Source organism: Sardina pilchardus, chromosome 15 (assembly GCF_963854185.1).
Source record: "Sardina pilchardus chromosome 15, fSarPil1.1, whole genome shotgun sequence".
Classification (NCBI taxonomy): domain Eukaryota; kingdom Metazoa; phylum Chordata; class Actinopteri; order Clupeiformes; family Clupeidae; genus Sardina; species Sardina pilchardus.
In genome coordinates this window covers 25,599,526-25,619,196 of record NC_085008.1, presented here as the reverse complement: position 1 = coordinate 25,619,196, position 19,671 = coordinate 25,599,526, and the positions used below count along the sequence as shown (strand labels likewise).

The following is a 19,671-nucleotide window of genomic DNA, read 5'->3' as shown; positions in this document are numbered from 1 at the left end:
CGCTGTGAAATATTGACTCGGAGACAATGACTTCCTTCTTTCTGTGGTGCTCTGGCCCAGCTGAACACTGGCTACTTTTCCAAAGGAAGGCCTGCGCAGAAAGAGGCGCTTCTGTTAACCTGCTTTTTAAGAGTTAGTCAAGAGGTCCACTGTGTTGGAGAATGCCTTTTCTGATCTGGCTTTGATGGATTTAACCAAAACGTTCCAAACTGCGAGCTTCTAAGTTGCGGGCCACTGGAAAATCTATGTGTTTGACGTCTTTCGAAATCCTTCTCAGCGCAGGCGATGGACTTGTAATCCACATAAGATTTTCGATGTAGACTTCTGGAATCTGTGCCACAGACAGTTACATAAACGCTAGCGTTCTATTGATCTGTTCTAATTCTGCTGGCTTGATGCCTGGCGATGGCGTCAGTATGGAACTGTAAAACAGTCGGTTTTCTCCTCACCAACCAAACACACACACACACACACACACACACACACACACAGACACACACACACACACACACACACACACACACACACAGACACACAGACACACACACACACACACACACACACACACACACACACACACGCACACACACACACACACACAGACACACACACACACACACACACACACACACACACACACAGACACACACACACACACACACACACACACACACACACACACACACACACACACACACACACACACACAGACTCCCCCATAAAAAAAAACAGAAAAAAAGAAAGAAAAAAGTGAAACTGTTTTTAATGGGGCCCTGTGCGCGTGGTTACTACAGCGACGGCGCAGCGTTTCCCCCGGCGACTCCCGCTCCAGCCCCGGTGGGGGGAGTGTCTCCAGCAGCACTCAGTGCGCGATAAACATGTGCACCAAAGCAGAGCTGCTAATGCAGGCAGATACACACAGCGCCGCCCTGCCTGCTCACAAACCTGCGCCGCCGACTGACTAAAGCGTTTAGTTTTTTTGTTTTTTTTTCTTCCTTCGCACTCTGGCGAGTAAGGTGAATAAGCGGAACAGAGGATGGCAGGGCGAGGCGGACGCTCGGAGCAGAGGGGAGACGGAGGGGCCGGTGGCGGCACGGCGCGGCGTGTTTAGGATGTTGGAGGCAGATTGCGGCGTATTAATTTGCTTGTTAGTTTTATGTGGCTGTCTCTGAGGTACCCCGCTGCTTAAATCTTTGGGATGACGGGCACGCCCCCATGCAAATGGTGAGCTCTTAGTCCCTATTAAAGGGATTTCCGCCGGCTGGATTACGTCCCGACTGGCTTTAACTTCTGTGGATTTGTGGCCTTTTGCTGTTTCAAATGTGTTTTCACTCTGCAAAAAAAAAAAAAAGAAGAAGAAAAACAACGTTTTCAAAACACCTGACGTGATACATTAATGTTGTGGAAATAAACATTCTGTTTTTTTCAGGATCCTAGAGAAGAAGGCGCTAGTCTCGTTTGATCTGTGCATTAAGTCCCTCTCCTCTTGCTCTGCAGGTGAAAAGATCAATGATGATCATCTCTGAGAGCTGTTGTCCCCGACATCTGTAACCGCCATCGATTCTGTCGAGCATGTGGAGAGCGTCCAGACCGAGCGCCATGGCCTGCTTCTTACTCCGAACATCAGCAGTCTGCTGCCTCGTGTTGGCATTGGCTCATGTTCAGTGCTCAGAAGGTATGTTACAGTCACCAAACTAATCAACAAGCACAGTCAATGAGAGGGAAGGAGTGCCGTTTAATACACTGCCTTTGTTTTTTGTGTAGCTCATTCTGATGTGTGCCGTAGGTTTGTGAATGAGTGCCGTTTAATACACTGCCTTTGTTTTTTTGTGTAGCTCATTCTGATGTGTGCCGTAGGTTTAACTGAAACGGGGCTAAAATCAGACCAAAATCTAACAGTGTCTGTCTGGTTTAACAGATGGAGTTCAAAACTCCCTCATATAAACTAGCCAACAGGCTAGGACAGGGGCCAAGGCACCCAAATGGAGATGCTCACACATCAACATTCTTGTAGGTTTGGGGGGGGGTGCTGTGTGGCGCCCACAGATGCCATATTGGGGTCCACGTGGCCACTGCTCATTTCCTCGTCCCACCCAGTCTCTCTCCTCTGCTGGCGTCCTGTCACTCTCTCTCTAATGTCCTGTCTGATTTAAAGGCATAAAAAGCTCCACATAATATTTAAAGATACAAATATTTTCTTTCAGGTTTGTTGAAATTAGGTTGTAGATGAAGACATAATCGTGCAGTTATGATCGGTGAAATCTAACTCCCGCCTGATCCATTTAATATAATTTCTGCGTAGACCGCATTGGTGCATTATATACTTTATTGAATACTTTAGTTAGACTCTATGGAAGGCTTCTGAATACAGTCTCCATGAGCATGAGTGTTTGTTATACATAGACATGAATGTCAAGCAGCATGAACATCCACAAACAGGTTTGGGGTCCTTCTCTACTGATGCCAAATTCTGTGATGTTCATCACATGGGCATTCTGTATTCTGAATTCTGTGATATCAGGTAGTTAAATTGCACATAAACATACATTTTCGAGACTTCGAGACTGACCAGGTTTGACTACTCAGACTCAGTTGCATTAATGTTAATAGATTAACCATATTATGAGTAAATGCATTTGACTGTAAGTATTCTTAAGCCAGAAGCTGTATTATACTCTAAAATTAATGTTCCCATTCACCTCCAGGTCCACCACTAATCAAAAAGATCAAATCATTAGCTAACATGAACAAATCATTAACCTTTGCATTAAGAAACATTAAGTAATACTAATCACTGTAATAATTATTGTTTATTTATGTTGACCATACATGCTGGGATTTAATGCTAGTTAATATAAAGTTTGATCAGTTAACATCTTAGGTAAATAGCCGGTGTTGAGCATCACCAATTCACCTTTGACTTGGTTTGGAACAGGCCTCTCTGTCCTTGTGTGCTTGAGATTCCATGTTTTAACTGTAGGGATGAGCCTGCATTAGTTCATTATAAACAATATCCCAAGTAAACATGGTTCATTAAACAGCATCCTGCCTGTAATATCTTTTTAATGCATTTTTATAATTGAATTAAATGGGTTACAGCCGCACTACAAATGACTCGAAGTTTGTGCTTTTGGAGAGGCTCAGCAAGATTTATAGCCGCGGGCTTGTTTCCCTGTCTAACATCCCAAGAAACTTGGGATCTCGTCGCTTCCATTTGTAATGGCAGGGGGACTGTTTGTGCAGGATATAGGGATGTGAATGCAGCCTGTTCTTCTTCCTGAGTAATGTCATTTGGTTTCTCCTCTGACTGTTGTGTCTTGACTTGGGGAGGGAGGGGTGTCTGGCTGATGTATGAATCACTTTGTGTTCTATTTGTGAGAAAAGAATGCAAATGGCTTAGACCTAATGATTAAAGAAAACATGGCATAAGACAAGAGCCCAAGGCTTTCACTCTGTATATGCAGAGGCAATCAAATGTGTTTTAGCTCTTGAGACATTGAAATCGTGGAACGTATTGCATATGTTTAGTGTAAGTATGCAAGTGTGTGGGTAAACTCTGAATCTACTCTGTTAACAGTGTTAAAGTTCAGTTCAGAAGTTTATTCATAGAACGGATCAATATTGTTAAAAAAAACCTCGTATTTTCTAGCTGTCTCAAGCAATCTCACATTCTCTACACAAGCCCCCTTGTTCTATTGCCTAGTCCAAGTGTTCGAAAATATAGCACTTGACATTAAAATACTGTAATACTGAAACTTTGAAATGGCCCGTCCCTCTAAATGGTCCTCAAAGAGTCAAGTGGAGTTTGTGACAGTGTAAGCGGAAGACTACTGTAACCTGAACGACTGCTTGACAAACCTCAACCACCTCCAGTTCAATTCCTGCCAAAAACCTTTTTAATTCATAAAAATGGAGAGCCCTATTATGGTGTGCGTGTTTGTGTGTTTGTGTGTTTATGTGTGTGTGTGTGTGTCTGTGTGTGTCTATGTGTGTTTGTGTGTGTGTGTGTGCGACTGTGTGTGTGTGTGTATTGATAAGATTGACAAGTTAGAGTCTCTGTCTCCTTAACTGTCAAGCAAACATGCCTAGGGAAGAAAAGAGGCAGAATTTTTTATTTTTTTTTAAATGCTGTGTGTGCCTGTGCTGCCAGTGTGTGCTAGCGGATGTGTCCTGTTGGTTCAGCCTTGGCATTTCCACAGCAGATTGTATCTGTCTGTTATCCCCAATTCGCAAACAAGCTACAAAACAAGTCATTACAGAAGCCCTAATCTGGAAACACTTTGCACGTTGCATCAGTCCGCTCAGCAAACTGGTGTGGACAGACTTTAACAAGATTGAGCGGCGCACACAATCGAGTGTGGCAGAGGCATGGATCTAACTAGGTTAATCTCTTTGTTGTACTCCTCGGCTTGGTGAATCGCCTTTCTCGGGGTAAGGTTTCACCACACCTGGTGGCCCCTGCCGCCGCCGCCGCCATGGCTGCCTGCCGTCGCGCCGGTGTTCCATTACGGATCGGGAATCTCGCTGGCTGGTGGGTCGGAGCGGCCTCGTCGGCAGTGGCGGCGGCGGGAGGGGGGGGGGGGGGGGAGGGGGACACATGCCGTCGGGCTCTCTCATCAGGGGCTGTTTTTAGGAGATAAGGAGATAAGGGCACGGAGACAGACTGTACGTGGGCAAGGTGTGACTGCGGCGCGGAGTCGCCCTGCTGCGGAGCACTCCTAATCTTGGGCTGGATTGCCCGTTAAAGAGGGAAGGGATTCAGTGGATTAGCCCTCGGCACAGCTGGTTACCGCTTTATGTTTGTGTGTTGTGTAGGATTATTGACTACTCTGATTTCTGAAATGTCTCTTAGATTTTTGTTTTCTAAAGACGTTAGTCATGTAAGTCAGGCATTATTAGTGTAGCCCTGGTGTGTGTCACAAGGCCAGTCACCATCATTTCCCACATTGTCTTTAAAGAAACACAGGAATGAATTCATGCTCTTGGTGGTATCATGTGTATATTGCATGCATTGTCTTTAGTTGGATTAAACTAGGAAAGGATGTTCTTAGCAGGAGGAAATATGCAATAAAATATAATCTACAGTAAACATGTACATATCACCAGCTTTGTGAATAAATTGCATTTCATATAGGATGAGTGGTTTACTGGGATGAACATATACATGCAATTAGGGGAGACAAGGGAGATTTTCTAAAATGGCTTATATTTGATTGGTTTAAAAAGCCATGAAGGCTAAATATGTAAAGCATTTTAACAGACCGAGTCAGAGAATACAGTCTTACTATAAATTAATAAACGCTGTTTTGAAACCACAAGGTAAGCTAAGTGTCCTGTACGTACTGTATGCTGCAGTGTAGACACAGCAATATCATTCCACTTTTGGGTTAATGCTTCTCAAACTTCCGAAACATATCTAGCAGACAGGGGCTCAGAGCCGGTGGTGTAAATCCATCACATTTCTCATGTGGAGACGTGTGCAGACAGGCCGGCCGCGTGCGCTGTGAAGGGTCGCCGTAAAAAAAAAAAGAGCCCCTCAACACCCCAAACAAATGCGTGTCAGCGCGGGTGTCATCCTGTTGTTTGAGCCCTCCACCCCCCCATTTACGATCAATCAACAAGAGGCCGAGACGTGTCTGTGTGCGCCCGAGTATGATGACAGCCGTCGACGCGTCTGTCCGTCATCCAGCCGGCCGGCCGGCCGCCCGCCACTCCCTGATGCTTCACAGGAAGCTGGGCTGTGAAGAGCATTCCAAACGCACAGCGCTGTCTCATATGGAAATGTATAGATTTAGCTTTTTCGCTGATGGCAGTGGGGCTAATGTTAGAGCAGACATTTTGGTCATTTGTCTTTCATCCAAAATAATTTATGGCACAGTGTTCACATAGATTTGTTTAATTTAGTGTGTGCATGTTCCTTAGAAATCAAATCAATCTCCGAGTTGTTCTGAGACCCTGTCTCTGCTGGTTAAGTAACGAGAACTTTATTCCAGTATCATATGTCGTGATGCAATCCCAGCAAACAGCATCCCCAGCATCGGGACAGGATAATCAAGGAAATGATCAAATGTGTCTGTGTGTGTTTACACTTTGGTCACACATTCATTTGAAACGCAGCCTCAAGAGATGGCAAAATCTTTGCCAATGAACTTCCTCCTGGGCATGCGGCCCCATCCTCACAGTATGACGTCTCAGAGCTGTGAGGTGCCTGCAAATTTAAATGTGGTTAAGTGAATTAAGAAGTCCTCTCATGTTTTTGGGTTTGCTGTCTGCACTCACAGCTAGATGATGAAGAGAAGGCTACAGGCACATGTATTAGATGGGGAGCTTCGCATTAGTTCTCTCCCAGCTCTGCCAGACAGAAGCAGACATTGTGGCTTGTAAGATACCATACCATACCATACCATCCAGGAGCTGGCTGAAGTCCAACATAGGTGGAAATTGAAATGCAAAGATTCTACAAACCTGTCATCTAGATAGAAAAAATACTTCACACAGTCACCAATCATGAAAAATGTTATTGGCAGGAAGCTGACGCAGAAGCTCGACATGAATCTGAGGCCGAATAATCAGCAGCGTCCACTTACAGGCCTCTCATCAGGCCAATACGCAGGCACCGTGCACCGCTCTCAGTGTTCTGCCTCAGTGCTGAGTATTTGGCTGTCTGGAATAACAAGCTTCGTTTCATAATAGCACTTGTGAATAACCTCATGGGAACACAGAAAATATCAGTCACACTCTTGGCAAGCTTTTTTTTTGTTGGTTGGTTCTAAAGCAATGTTTTCTCAGTCTATGCAAAGTGTACATAATGTAAGCGTAGGACTCAGTCAGTTTACAGATGCTCTCTCGTCTCATGTAGTACTTAAATGCTAATATGGAGTTCAAATGAGAGATGGCATCATCCACTACAGCGGGGCTGAAGCTGCCAGTCAGGTTTATATTGTGCTGCGCTCTGTTTGTGTTATCCATTATGCCGCATTATCAGCTCAGAGAATGGAACATGATTGCTCTGCAGACAGGGAACAGCCAGGTCTCTGTTGCCCGTGGATGAGAGACTGTTAATCTGAGGAGAAGCCGCCCAAAGAATATTAATTGATCGGCCGTGTCAGCCAACACTATGCCCCTCAGGGATGAGTCTTTTTGACCAGGCCTCCTGAGCTAATTCGCTCTCAGCAAGCATACCGTGCGTTATAGCACGACACATTGTTTCATTATTATTGTTTCAATTAATTGAGTCTACAGAGTTTTGTTGTACAGCTTACTTACAATGTGGGAAGGTGCTAGATGTTCTCTGTACAGTTGTGTGAGTGGACTCTGTTTATCAGATTGAAACATTATCTGTATAATTATCACATCGTAACTATGCTGGAGGTAGAGCAAATCTGCTCATAAATTAAAACATAAATACAACTTGTTCTCAGAACCTGCAGAGATTCAAAGGATGTAATTCAGAACACAGACCAACTAATGGAGGTCAGAAGGTTCAGTGTCTAGAACTGTGTCCTCTTTTGTCATGCGGTCCATATATTATTAGCTAGCGCACCATTACATGGTCATGAGGCACATGTGAAGGGACTTACATAGACTGCAAGACGTGTTCAGTCAAGCACCTCCGTTTTCACTTATTTGTGACTAATGGATGGATTCTCCCAATTTATTTTGCTGTGAATTACTCTAAATTCTCTCATAAGATTATGTTAAATCCATCATAAATGATCAGTTTGCTTTTTAAGACACCATGAAAGTGTGTGCTTGTGTTTGTGTGTGCATTCATGAGAGTGTGCGTGCGTGCATACATGTGTGTGTGCGTGTGTGCGCGTGTGTGTAGGGGTGCTTGTGTACAATTAAGTATATTATCATTACAGTTTTTAAAAAAACAAAAAAAAAACATCTAATTGTTTTGCAGCAAGTATAAAATTGATAATCAGGAGAGGTATCAGCTTGGAGCTGAAGTGTCTGATTTGCGTGGTGGTGTTCAGGTAAACGAATATAAAATAAAATAAATAAATAAATAAAAATGGAGAACCACTTGCGCTGCATTTGAGCTAGTGGAGAACAGGAGCGGCGGGAGGCCGGTGATGAGAGCAGGGCCACGTTTGTTATTTTCCCCCACGCAGAAATGTCTTGCAAGAAAATCAATACGGCCTGGTCCCAGTGTACAGTAGCGCCGGCCCTCAAGTGTCAGTCACTCGTTGGACAGTTCTCTCTTTGATTTGAAAATTGATTCAGGTTGCTGTCTTCTTCATCAATCACATGTGAAATCACAGAGAGTCGAGTCGAGACGAGGCACCACACCTCACCAGGTTCACTGCTTTTCACTTCGCTTGTAGATGGATTAGTTTTCCAGTTTATCTGTATTACTTCTGTGGACTTCTCTCACGGTAGTCTAGACAATCCTGTTTTTGTTTCAAATTAATTCCAAACGCTGGTGCCTACAGTGGACGCTCACACACCTGACGGGGCTTGTACTTCATGTCCCTCACATGGACAAATGCACAGAGCAGTGGGTTTGTGAGTGACGAGTGACAGTACTTTCTGGCTGCGAGGGTAATCACCAGTTATGTCGGTTTCTGGTGAAAGTAATCACAGCCTTTCACGATTCGTTCTGATGTATATTTGTTTGTTTCAAGTCCATACGTTTGAATCTTATACAGCTCTCTCAGATGTGGTCCAACCCTGACTGAAGGGTTTGCTGCCGTGGATGAAGTTTCTTTTTGTGTTATTGTATGGATACTGTAGGCATACCCAGTAAGTGCTTAGTGTAGTGTATACCACATTGTTTACTATATCTACCAGATCAGCCATAATGACATCCTACCATCCTATATATATATATCAGTGCGCTCCTCACATGCTTTTTGAACACAGAAATCCATAATCTCAACACAGAATATTGATCTGAAATGATTTTGCTCCCACTATGGACTTCCAATTAAGCCATTAGTCCTTTAGAAACGCATCGCTATGTCACAAACACAACTAGTGTGTGCCTGTGGTCAGTCTGCTTGTGTGGACATCACAGCTTTTCCCCGCACAAAGGCCGACTGTTGAATGACCAACGGTTGACCAATCAGAATGGAGTATTCCACTCCACCATGTAATTAATGGCAATAGTGTCACATCCCATGAGTGGATGACCTTGTGACAAGTGACCTTGGGACTTCAATATTTTGAAAGCATGTGGGATGGGGTTGGTGTGTGTGTGTGTGTGTGTGTGTGTGTGTGTGTGAGGGGGGGGTGGGGGATTTGTACCCTGTGCCTAATTTCAGGTAAATGCCAACAACGGCAGCATGAAATAGCACACAAAACGTGCGTACAACAAAATACTTTAAATCAGCAGTTAATAGAATGCCCGAGTATAGGCAGCAAGAAGGAAAGGCTTTGCTTGAGCCAAATATCCGTAATCCTCCTCTTGTTGCATAAAAGCTAGGCAGTGTGTAATGCAGTTATGGGAGATTCACTGCTGCAATATCCCCTGTGTTGTAGCATTTATGACAACTGCCAACAGCAATTACCCCATGTTTCCTCTGTCTCATTGTCATCAGTCTACCCAAATATGGGCATGCACGACATATAAGAGCACATCTAGATACACGCAATAGCGTTATTAAAGTGCCAACCCGTAATGATGGTGTGTCGTGGAGCCCATCCATATTCACGCTCATTTCTGTGACCAAGATGGCCGCTTTTTCTGCTCGGCATTAAGAGAATCTCACTGACATCAGCTAATACAGTCTGATACATATCCAGAATCCCAACCTGCAGACTGCAGAAGGATGAATTTTAAATAAGTGGGAGCTGTTTTGCCATCACTCAAACTCGTGAATGATTCTCGGGTAAATTATGAATGTGGTGCCAACTACTGATTTACTGGCAATGGGGATTTATTCCGTTACAATAAAACACATAATGACTTTACATGTTTTCTCTGCTTGCATATTTCTAAGCTATTGGCAGAATTGAAGAACAAGATCGTTGAAAACTAGATTCCATAATAACTCCTCTCAGCCTCACGGGGTTTCTGCTGGTATATTTAAATCATGCCTTTGCCAATGGTTAGGACACAGAAACCACAGAATTTGGGGAGGACACATTGACTTCATGAGTGCAGCTACCCCACAGCCTACCCAGAAGCCCCTTGGGCCTTTTTAAAACGTTGGACTCGCTCACTACGTTCTTGTGTGAAATTGGTCTGCTGGCGTATGTGGACAATGCTCTGTCAATAATGCATTTCAAAAGAGGTATTCTTGAACCCGATGAGTCCCGTTGTGCTTAATTAAGCTTAAAGGTTAATTTGGTCACACACAACTGTGCACATTCAGACAGCGTTTATGTACATATCTGAGCAGATAGTGGCAGCAGTGTGTGTGTGTGTGTGTGTGTGTGTGTGTGTGTGTGTGTGTGAGAGAGAGAGAGAGAGAGATAGTGTCAGCAGTGTGTGTGTGTGTGTGTGTGTGTGTGTGCGCGCGCGCACGCACGCGCGCGTGTGTGTGTGTGTTCTATAAAATGGTTCAAAGCGTTTGCTCCAATATTTCATATGACTGATTTGATTGTTATGTATTATATTCCCAGAGCGAGCGTGTACTTAATATAGCAGGCAGAGGAGGCCGGGTGGGTACAGGGAGAGCACTTATTTGTCTGTGCGTATTGGCGCATTCCCTCCGCCGGTCCGCGGGTGAGTGGGTGGCGTGGCATGCAGATGCAATCTAAACCGCCGCCAAACAAGTCGAAAATGTCTGCTTCAAACGGCCCACCTCGGCGAGAGAACGGGAAGCAGCGGGGGGTGGGGGGGATGGGGGTGGGGGCTGTGTGTGTTTTTTTTTTTTTTGTATGATGTCTGCCCTGTGTTAAATGACAAGGTATTTTTTAGAGGTCCGTACTTATATCAAAGATGCTCCCGATAGCCCACCTGCTGTTGCCATGGAAGAAAAAGATGTAAATGAAGCGAGGCGAACGCTAGTCGGGAATACAAATGAGGTGGGGGCGCCTGGTGCCGAGCAGTCTCAGAGCGAGAGGAGGAGTGTGTGTGTGTGTGTGTGTGTGTGTGTGTGTGTTGGGGGGGGGGGGGGGGATAATATGCCATGAAGGGAAGCATTCAGAGGCCTCTCTTTCACAAGCATGTTTGGATTCACTGTTTTGTTTGGTGTGTGTGTGTGTGTGTGTGTGTGTGTGTAGCATGCGTGCATACTGCTTGTTTATTACTCTTTTGACCCAGAAATAGTCTCACTTTAATGAAAAATGGTGTTGGATGTTGAAGTTTTACTCCTTCCTTACACCTCTCAGAGACAGACTTGAGAGATGTGAAAGACTAAGACTCAATTTCACATTTTACCCTGAATGACATCTCGCTCAAACATTTGAATCCTCTCAAGATACGGATCAAGTGTAACTAACTAACTAACTAACTAATCAAGTAAATACCACAATCAAGGGCCTATATAACAACTACTGTAGTAAATAAACAGCAAGCATTGCTTCCTGTTCATGACAAATCCCACCTACTTCCCATGTCTGTGTGTGACAAGGATGCCTTTAGCACATGGTTCTCTGTGTGACGAGGATGCTTCAGCACATGGTTCTCTGTGTGACGAGAGTGCTTCAGCACATGGTTCCAGTTCCCCCACACCTCCTCCCGTGCCGTGTCGGTGACACCTGACTTGTTGGAGACAAGGCGCTCCTGTGAAGGATATTGCTGGATTATGGTGTGGAGGCCGTGGTAGCGGGAGCAGGAGGCCTTGACATGAGATTTCCTCTGACTTGTGCAGACCCCTGCGCCCTGTGATGAGGATCGGGGAGGAAAAACCTGTCTGACTCAAGCTGTGGCGCCCGTGGTTCCCCACTCATTGTATATGCCAGACTCCCCCCCCCCCAACCCCCCTAGTAAATCCCCTCAGCAAGCGACCTTGTCCACGGAAAAGTATGAAATAATGCCGGCCCGCGGAGTGTTGCGGGCTCTTTCAGCGGAGATGGGAGCGGATGTCAGGGCAGATCGGACTCAAAGTTGCATTAACTGCTGAAGACAGGCATCATCGTTGTCTGCGGCCCGATTCTTTTTCTCTTTCTCTCTCTCTCTCTCTCTCTCTCTCTCTCTCTCTCTCTCTCTCTCTTTCTCTCTTTCTTTTTCTCTCTCTCTCTCTCTCTCTGCTGATCCCAGTAGGGAAGAGTGCCGTGTCAGGAAGGGGGAGACTTCAGGAACATTTTTGTGTAGAAAAGTGCGAGGAAACGGAATTCCTCTGAGGGTTGGCAGCAGAGTGGAAATGCCCCATCAGGCTCACAGGGGCTGAATTATGAACCACAATCTACAATTCCTGAGCGCATTTGGCAGCAAATCTGCCAGATTAAATTGTATGCCAAATCACAAATTTAGGACAAAACTTTGGGGGATATGTTTTGACTAAGGGTGATTACGCAGAGATGATGATTACAATCCTTATCACTGTGTGTGTGTCTGTGTGTGTGTGTGTGCGTGTGTGTGAGAGAGAGAGAAAAGGGAGATCCTCTGTTAATTACCCACTCCTCGGTGATGTTCATATCCTGGCAGATGGTCACTTTCCAGCTGATTTGCTTTGTAGCGGAGATTAAAATATAATATGACCAAAGAGACGGCAATATGTCAGAGCATTAGCATGTCTTCGTCACCTCGCTCCGGCGCACAGGAGTGCAATGTCACAACAGAGGTGATATATATCAGTCAGCAGGCAGCCCTGTGGCTCTGGGTAGCCATGCATGGGATACACATTTACATACGCACACACACACACACACACACACACACACACACACGCACACACACACACACACACACACACACACACACACACACACACACACACACACACACACACACACACGCACACACACACAAACATGCACACACACACACACACACACACACACACACAAACATGCACATGCACATACACACACACACACACACACACACACACACACACACACACACACACACACACACACACAAGCAATAAAATACACACATACTCATGCACGCACACACACTCTCACACACACTCGCTCACACTCACTCATACAAACACTAGTAGGCTACTGCCTGTAATTCTGTGAACAATAGAATTGCCTGTGCTCCCTTGCAGTATGAGTTTTTGAACTTTTGGCCAGATGATAATCTGCGCAAGTGAATGTGGCACTGAGACTGTGCAGCCGTCTGTAGTTATGGAGACAGGAGAGGCATGGAGAGCTGGCCAGCAGGGCACGGCTCTGACCAGCTGATTTCAGTCCACCGCTGGCTGGCCCAGACGCAGGCAAAAAAGGGAAAGGTGTGTGTGTGTGTGTGTGTGTGTGTGTGTGTGTGTGTGTGTGTGTGTGTGTCTGTGTGTCTGTGTGCATGTGTGTGTGTGTGTGCGTGCGTGTGTGCGTGCGTGAGTGCGTGTGTGCTAGTGTGTATGTGTGTGTGTGTGTGTGTGTGTTTGTGTGTGTGTGAGTGACTGGAATGCATGATGGGGTGCAGAGGTGCCGACAAAGCTGGAAAGGGGATCTCATTGATCTTGGCAGCAGTGGACATGTTGCCATGGAAATGGGACAGAGCATTCCATGTAATCACAATGCGACTTAAGAGTTAGGTCGCTTTAAATGGAGCAGAGTACAGTTTTTATGATGATTATTGTTCCTCTCTGAAAACCAAAAGCAAAAACATTGATCAAAGTTCTGGATGCTGTTCAGATTAGTTTTTTTTTAAATTACAAAGTCTTTCTAAACTATGTCTTACATTTTATATTGTGTACGTTCTTTTTATAAGACTGTGGTTTTTCAGTAGAATTTGATGTTCTGGTGTTTTCTTTTTGTCCCAACAAAGAACATAAAGTCATTTGCAAAAAAAAAGCCACAAAAGTAACTCAGTAAAAACAGATGTTTTTAGAGCTTCAGTCTTTTCAGTGCTGCGCTGCAATTTCTAGATGCTGTGTATGTGCGTGCGTTTGAAGTACGTACTGTATTCATCGATAGGTGTAAGGTGCTCATACCGTAATTTGGTAAACTGGACAGACCTCTGTGCCATGTCAATGATGGGTGTTGGAGGGATTCTCAACGTAAGCTGGCACAGGCTTTATTAAAATGGAGGAATGCGACTCATCACTAAAGTAGGCAGCTTTGCATAGCCTACTTTAGTGAGGAACACGTTTTTTGGTGGATGTTATTGAGGTCTTAATATATTTCAGATTGACTTTTTTATGCGTCCTCTTCTGCCTGCTAATGAAATCATCTTGTTGGAAATGTCAGAGGAATCGTACGGGTGCTTGCAGCCTCTTTTCAAATGCAGCCGCACAAGAGCACCGGGCGCGGGTAGACATTCACACGCTTTTCACCTCGACTTTATGCGGGGACTAGCCTACTGTATAAACGAAACCAGCCAATAAAAACACAACTTCCTTTCATCTCACACCTGGCGCAAAATGATGAAGTTCTGCCTTTTTTTTTTTAGTTTGTGGTTCCTCCATTTTCATGAAAATACTCTTGAAGATGAATGAGCCATTCACCATTGCGGTATATTTATCCAAGTTGAGGCATGACTCATGACTACCTACTTCAGGGTTGTTGTATATTTTCTTGAGGATGTACTGAAATGTATTTATTAGCAGATATTGATAATCAGTAAGTCACCTCACAATGCCGTAGTTGGTTAGAGTGGAAAAGCTCTTAATATGGCTCCGCGATAGTCACCAGTAACTGCTGTCAGCTGGGTAGGCAGTAAAAACTACATATGAATGCACTTGGACTGCATCCAGTACATCTGAGAATGCCATAGCACTGCAGGCCATTTTGATGATCTATTTAAATGTACACATAGATTAGGGTCCACTGTAATGGTGACGAGTGCAGACTCATGGTGAGTTGGCTCTTGTTTATGTGTTCCGTGGGCCTGCCAGTGCATTGGCCTCCCCTCCCCTCCCCTCCCCTCATAGATATTCTCGTCAGTCACCCTCGTGTCCTCCCGAGCCGAGTCTACACGGGGGTGAGAAAGTAGTTCAGCCGCGGGCCCAATCAATTCACAGCCTTTTGAAAGTTGATTTCTGACCAGCCTTGTCTCTCGTAATACACGGAGTGGACTGCCAGGCTATTAGCTAGGAAGCGATGGTGTCTCATTGCTAGTTTGTTACTAAAAGACGAGGAGGGTATGGTTGTGCATTTAAAGGCTGTTCGCCAGGAAGAAGGGGGGGAACACATTCCTAACGACTCACTCAGCACTGCTTATTGAGAGGCCGCTCTTGTTCCCACAAACATCCTCTGGTTTCCTTTTGTGGAGCAGAGGTGCACCATTTTAAATGTGGTTTCGATGCGAGAGCCAAGTGCCAGAAAACGCCTCCCGAATCACTGCGTGGAGGAGCTCATTTGTAAACCATAAATGAGTGATTTCATGGCATGACTTGGCCTGCGTGCTGGAAGTGAAACTTATAGGAGCGAGTTAAACGGCCAGGGCCACGCGTACGTACGCGGCCCGGGAATGTAGGCCAGCGCAGAGCAGCGCAGGGAAGCGAACGCAGCCCAGTCCACTGGACGTTCCTGCAAAGCCTCATTGATCCGTAGAGGGCTCATATGACCTCTTATCGAGTCAAACGAAAATCCAAATGAATTTAGGTCATTAGGATGGAAAAGTCATCTCCAGGCCCTATTGTTAGTTTGTGGATATGGTTTGAATAGAGTTGAGCCGGTGATCCTACAAAATGGTGGTGTTAATGTGTATATGGTTTTAGGAATGCATGCCTCATATTATCCCAAATGACTTTCACTGCTCGCTCGCTTTGGACTAAACAAAGCAAATAGCCTCCTGGCAATCAAATGATGGCGCGTGGAATGCACAGGGAGACTGGTTTGCTTTTAGGGTTTGATAGTTCTGACCAGTGTTTGACAGAAGCATCTGCACAGCCATCTGCTGATGGAGAGCAAAATGATCTGAAATTGGTCTCTTTGCCTTTAACCACCACTATTTGACAGTCTTCACGTTTGTGAGGCACAAAGACACATTATTGATTTTTACCCCCCCCCCCCCCACACACACACACACACACACACACACACACACACCCCTCCACGTCTCCCTTCTGCGCAGCTTTTGTCTCGTCTTCAGCAGTCAAGATTGAAGTGGATTAAATTGCAGACTTTCAGATGCTTATTTGTCTTGTTTGTTTACAGATAGAAAACAAACACATCCTGTAAAATGTTTACTGCCAAAAATCACTCGGTATTAGAATCATACACACACACACACACACACACACACAAAAAAAGCTGCAAGGTCATTCTCTGATGGAATTGGGCTCTGGTATCATTAGGCTTATTGTTTTCATGTCTATGTAGAACAATACGAATGGAATGGTTGAAAACAGTTGTACTGAAGCTGACTTGATTTATTGTGTTGTTGTAAATTGATTTTTAATTTACTCAAGAGGCCACTTGCAATGACGAAATAGCACAGAAAAGATAGACCCAGTTTAGAGGAAATCGAATATGTTCAAATGAAGAAACCTTAAATATGCTTTTCTAAATAAAACAATATAAAATCCCTTACTCTAAATCCTTCCTACAGTACAACCCCCCCCCCCCCCCCCCACACACACACACACACACACTAACCCACACTAACCCACATCTACACACACTATTCTCGGTTCCCAAGTAGGACTATTGTTTTGTTCTTGATGTCTCGTTTCCCTCGCTCTGAAGTAAAGATTTCTTCCTTTCTCTTCTCTTCCCTTGTCTGTTGCAGGTTTTAGCCGAGCCGCGCTGCCATTCGGATTAGTAAGAAGAGAGTTGTCCTGTGAGGGTTACCCAATCGATCTCCGCTGTCCAGGAAGTGATGTCATCATGATCGAAACGGCAAACTACGGCCGAACAGACGACAAGATCTGTGATGCTGACCCTTTTCAGATGGAGAACATCAACTGCTACCTCCCAGATGCCTTCAAAATCATGTCACAGAGGTAATTCAATCCTGTGTTGCTGCAGCTGAAACATACAGCCACACTGAGGTCATTGGTTTGATTCCCAAAAAAACACATACTGTACAGTACAAGGGAAATCTAAACCCTCCTTGAACTCACACTTTCTTTCAGTGAAAGTGTCTGCTAAACAGATGCATGGAGATGTGAGTGAAGTGTGAACATCATATGTTATTTATTTATTTTTTATTCAACTTGAGTCTCGATTTGAAAAAGCTGTGGTCTCTGATTACTTTTGATATGTGCCAAAAGGTTCGGGGTCAGGTATTGTTGCACATGTATTATGTTAATATCAACAATGATTCAGTTTAAAAAATATATACAAAAGACTTGCAAGGCCAACAGCAAAAACAACCAGAGCATTCATAACCATGGTGACGTGAGCTGCACTGGAGTCTCATTCAACAAGAAGCAGAGCAAGGTGCTCTTTGATAAATAAAGTATCTGCCAAATGGGTAGATGCAAGTGATGGTGTGCTTCCTCATAACGCTAGCCCAGTCTGTTGTGAGGACTAGCTGGTGCCTAGGAACACAGTAGTCTGAAAGGTTGTGGGTTCAATTCCTGGCTTCCACTGTTGTGCCCTTGAGCGAGGCACTTAATCCCTAGTTCATCTGGGCACAGTGGCACTGTAATGTAATTGACATATTATGTTTGCTTTGCATAGCCTCCGTTAAATGCAAATGGAAGAGTAGATGATCAAAAAATCGATAAAATGATAAACAAAGTGACTTTTGTCTTTCATCACCCCGCTTCTTAAGCAAACCTCAAATATTTTCACCTGACTCAGCGAGTCTCCTCGTCTACAGTGGAGCCAATCGTTATTATTAATGGTGTTGTTATTTATGCAGCCATGTCCTTGTCCCAGGATGCTCCTAATATCTGATTTAACAATAATCCTCTCCGATCCCACCATTATCAGTGGCAGGCTTGCATGGTTCACTGAAGTGATTCAGCACTTCATGCCATCGGCCTGAACCTGTTGTACAAATGATACTGGGGGTATTTACAGTGTGTCAGATTAAGGAGTAATGGAACAAAATAAACCTGATTAACGCCAGTACATGGTATTATTTGCCACAGCCTAGGAAGAGCATCTCTCTCTCTCTCTCTCTCTCTCTCTCTCTCTCTCTCTCTCTCTCTCTCTCTCTCTTCTCTCTCTCTCTCTTTCTCTCTATCTATCTCTCTCTCTTTCACACACACACACACACACACATACATACACACATGCACACCAAAAAAACAAGATTGCTGTGATTGTGTAGGATTTTCATCACACAAACACACACACACACACATACACACACACACACACACCTACACACACACACACACACACACACACACACACACACACACACAAGCACACACACACACACACACACACACACACACACACACAGTCAACAGTCATAGATTTCCAATGCTTATGATATGTTTTGGATGCGTTTCTTCAATATGAAAGGCTTTGGATGTCAAAGCAGAGAAAAGAGCAGACCCCTGTTCTTAGAGCTCGGCCTGTTGCGTGTCCAGATTTGTCTGGACGGACGGAGCGCATGAGAGCAATAAGCGATCAAGGGATGTCCGGGCAAAGTTAATTAGTCTGTCTGGCTGTTGACAGTGACTGCACAATCCAAGTTGTCAGTTCCTTTTACCGCCTGCACCAAGCAACTAGTTTGCAACGATCCTCTCTGCCGAGTGGCAGTGGAAGACATGGGAACATGTGCCAGCATGCAAAACCATTCAACAATTATGCATTCTGATTGCTGTATATTGTACCAATTGGTGTTGTAGTGGCACGTTTGATCAACGGGACACCCAAGATGATTTGATTTGGACTTTGATGATGCCTTGATTCCCATCAGCACGGAAATTGAGTCAGGCGGGGTCATTCGTAGGCCAATCGGCCCAAATTGGATTAAAATTCAAAGTAGAAACTCTCTCAAAGTGAATTTCCCCCAGTCTGTGTGCTACTGCATGTGACCCCCATTTCCCCACGCCACTCCCCTGTCCTTTAAGATTTTAATAAAGCCCCTGGCTTTTGTAAAGATATATTATTCAAAAGAATACACACAGATGCACACTGGCATGATAGCCGACCCTGTCAAAAGCCTTTGTGCTGTTATGCGTACTGGCTGTCAATTGTTCGTTTCTATTTTACCTGGATTGGCACCACGGCACTGTCTTGGTGCCTCACATTTAAATTGAGATATATAGGGAGTGGTGCAGTAATGAAGTCTTTCTGCTTGTGCTTGTGGTTACACTGTGTGAAGCATATTTTTCCATTTGCTTATTTCGACTGGGACCAGGCAGAGTCATCTCAGGGGTGTCTGTTTGTGTGAGGTGTTGAGGGATGGGATGGTATCACATGTGATGGGGCTGTGGACTCCTTAAAGCCCATTTGGACTCAAAATACCTTCATCTGATGACATTATCTTTTTTTCATCTCACTCAAATGGCCGGGAAAGAAATCAACGCCTCCACTATCTACTGCCTTCAGTTTGGTCATAAAGCGATGGGTTGATGGCAGGTGGGGTCCGTAAACTTAGACAGAAAAAAAGCGGCTGATGAACTTTTATGTGTTTATTTTCACGAGGAGCTGGCTATCGGCAGCATATTATCAGGCAAAAACACTTCTCCACGTCTGTCTCCTCGGAGTGTTCAGAGCGTCAGACTGAAACAGGCTTTGATTCGGAGGCAGACC

At 44.7% G+C, this 19,671-nt stretch overlaps 1 protein-coding gene across 1 annotated transcript in view; it reads left to right on the top strand.

The window, feature by feature from the left end:
• The first annotated feature begins 1,570 nt into the window (after positions 1-1,570).
• adgrl2a (adhesion G protein-coupled receptor L2a) overlaps positions 1,571-19,671 on the top strand; it is a 60,116-nt gene continuing 42,015 nt past the window's right edge. The window contains exons 1-2 of the mRNA XM_062556269.1: positions 1,571-1,675; positions 16,739-16,952. Coding sequence (XP_062412253.1) covers positions 1,573-1,675; positions 16,739-16,952 — 317 coding nt within the window. The 5' untranslated portion in view covers positions 1,571-1,572. The remainder of the gene's footprint in view (positions 1,676-16,738; positions 16,953-19,671) is intronic.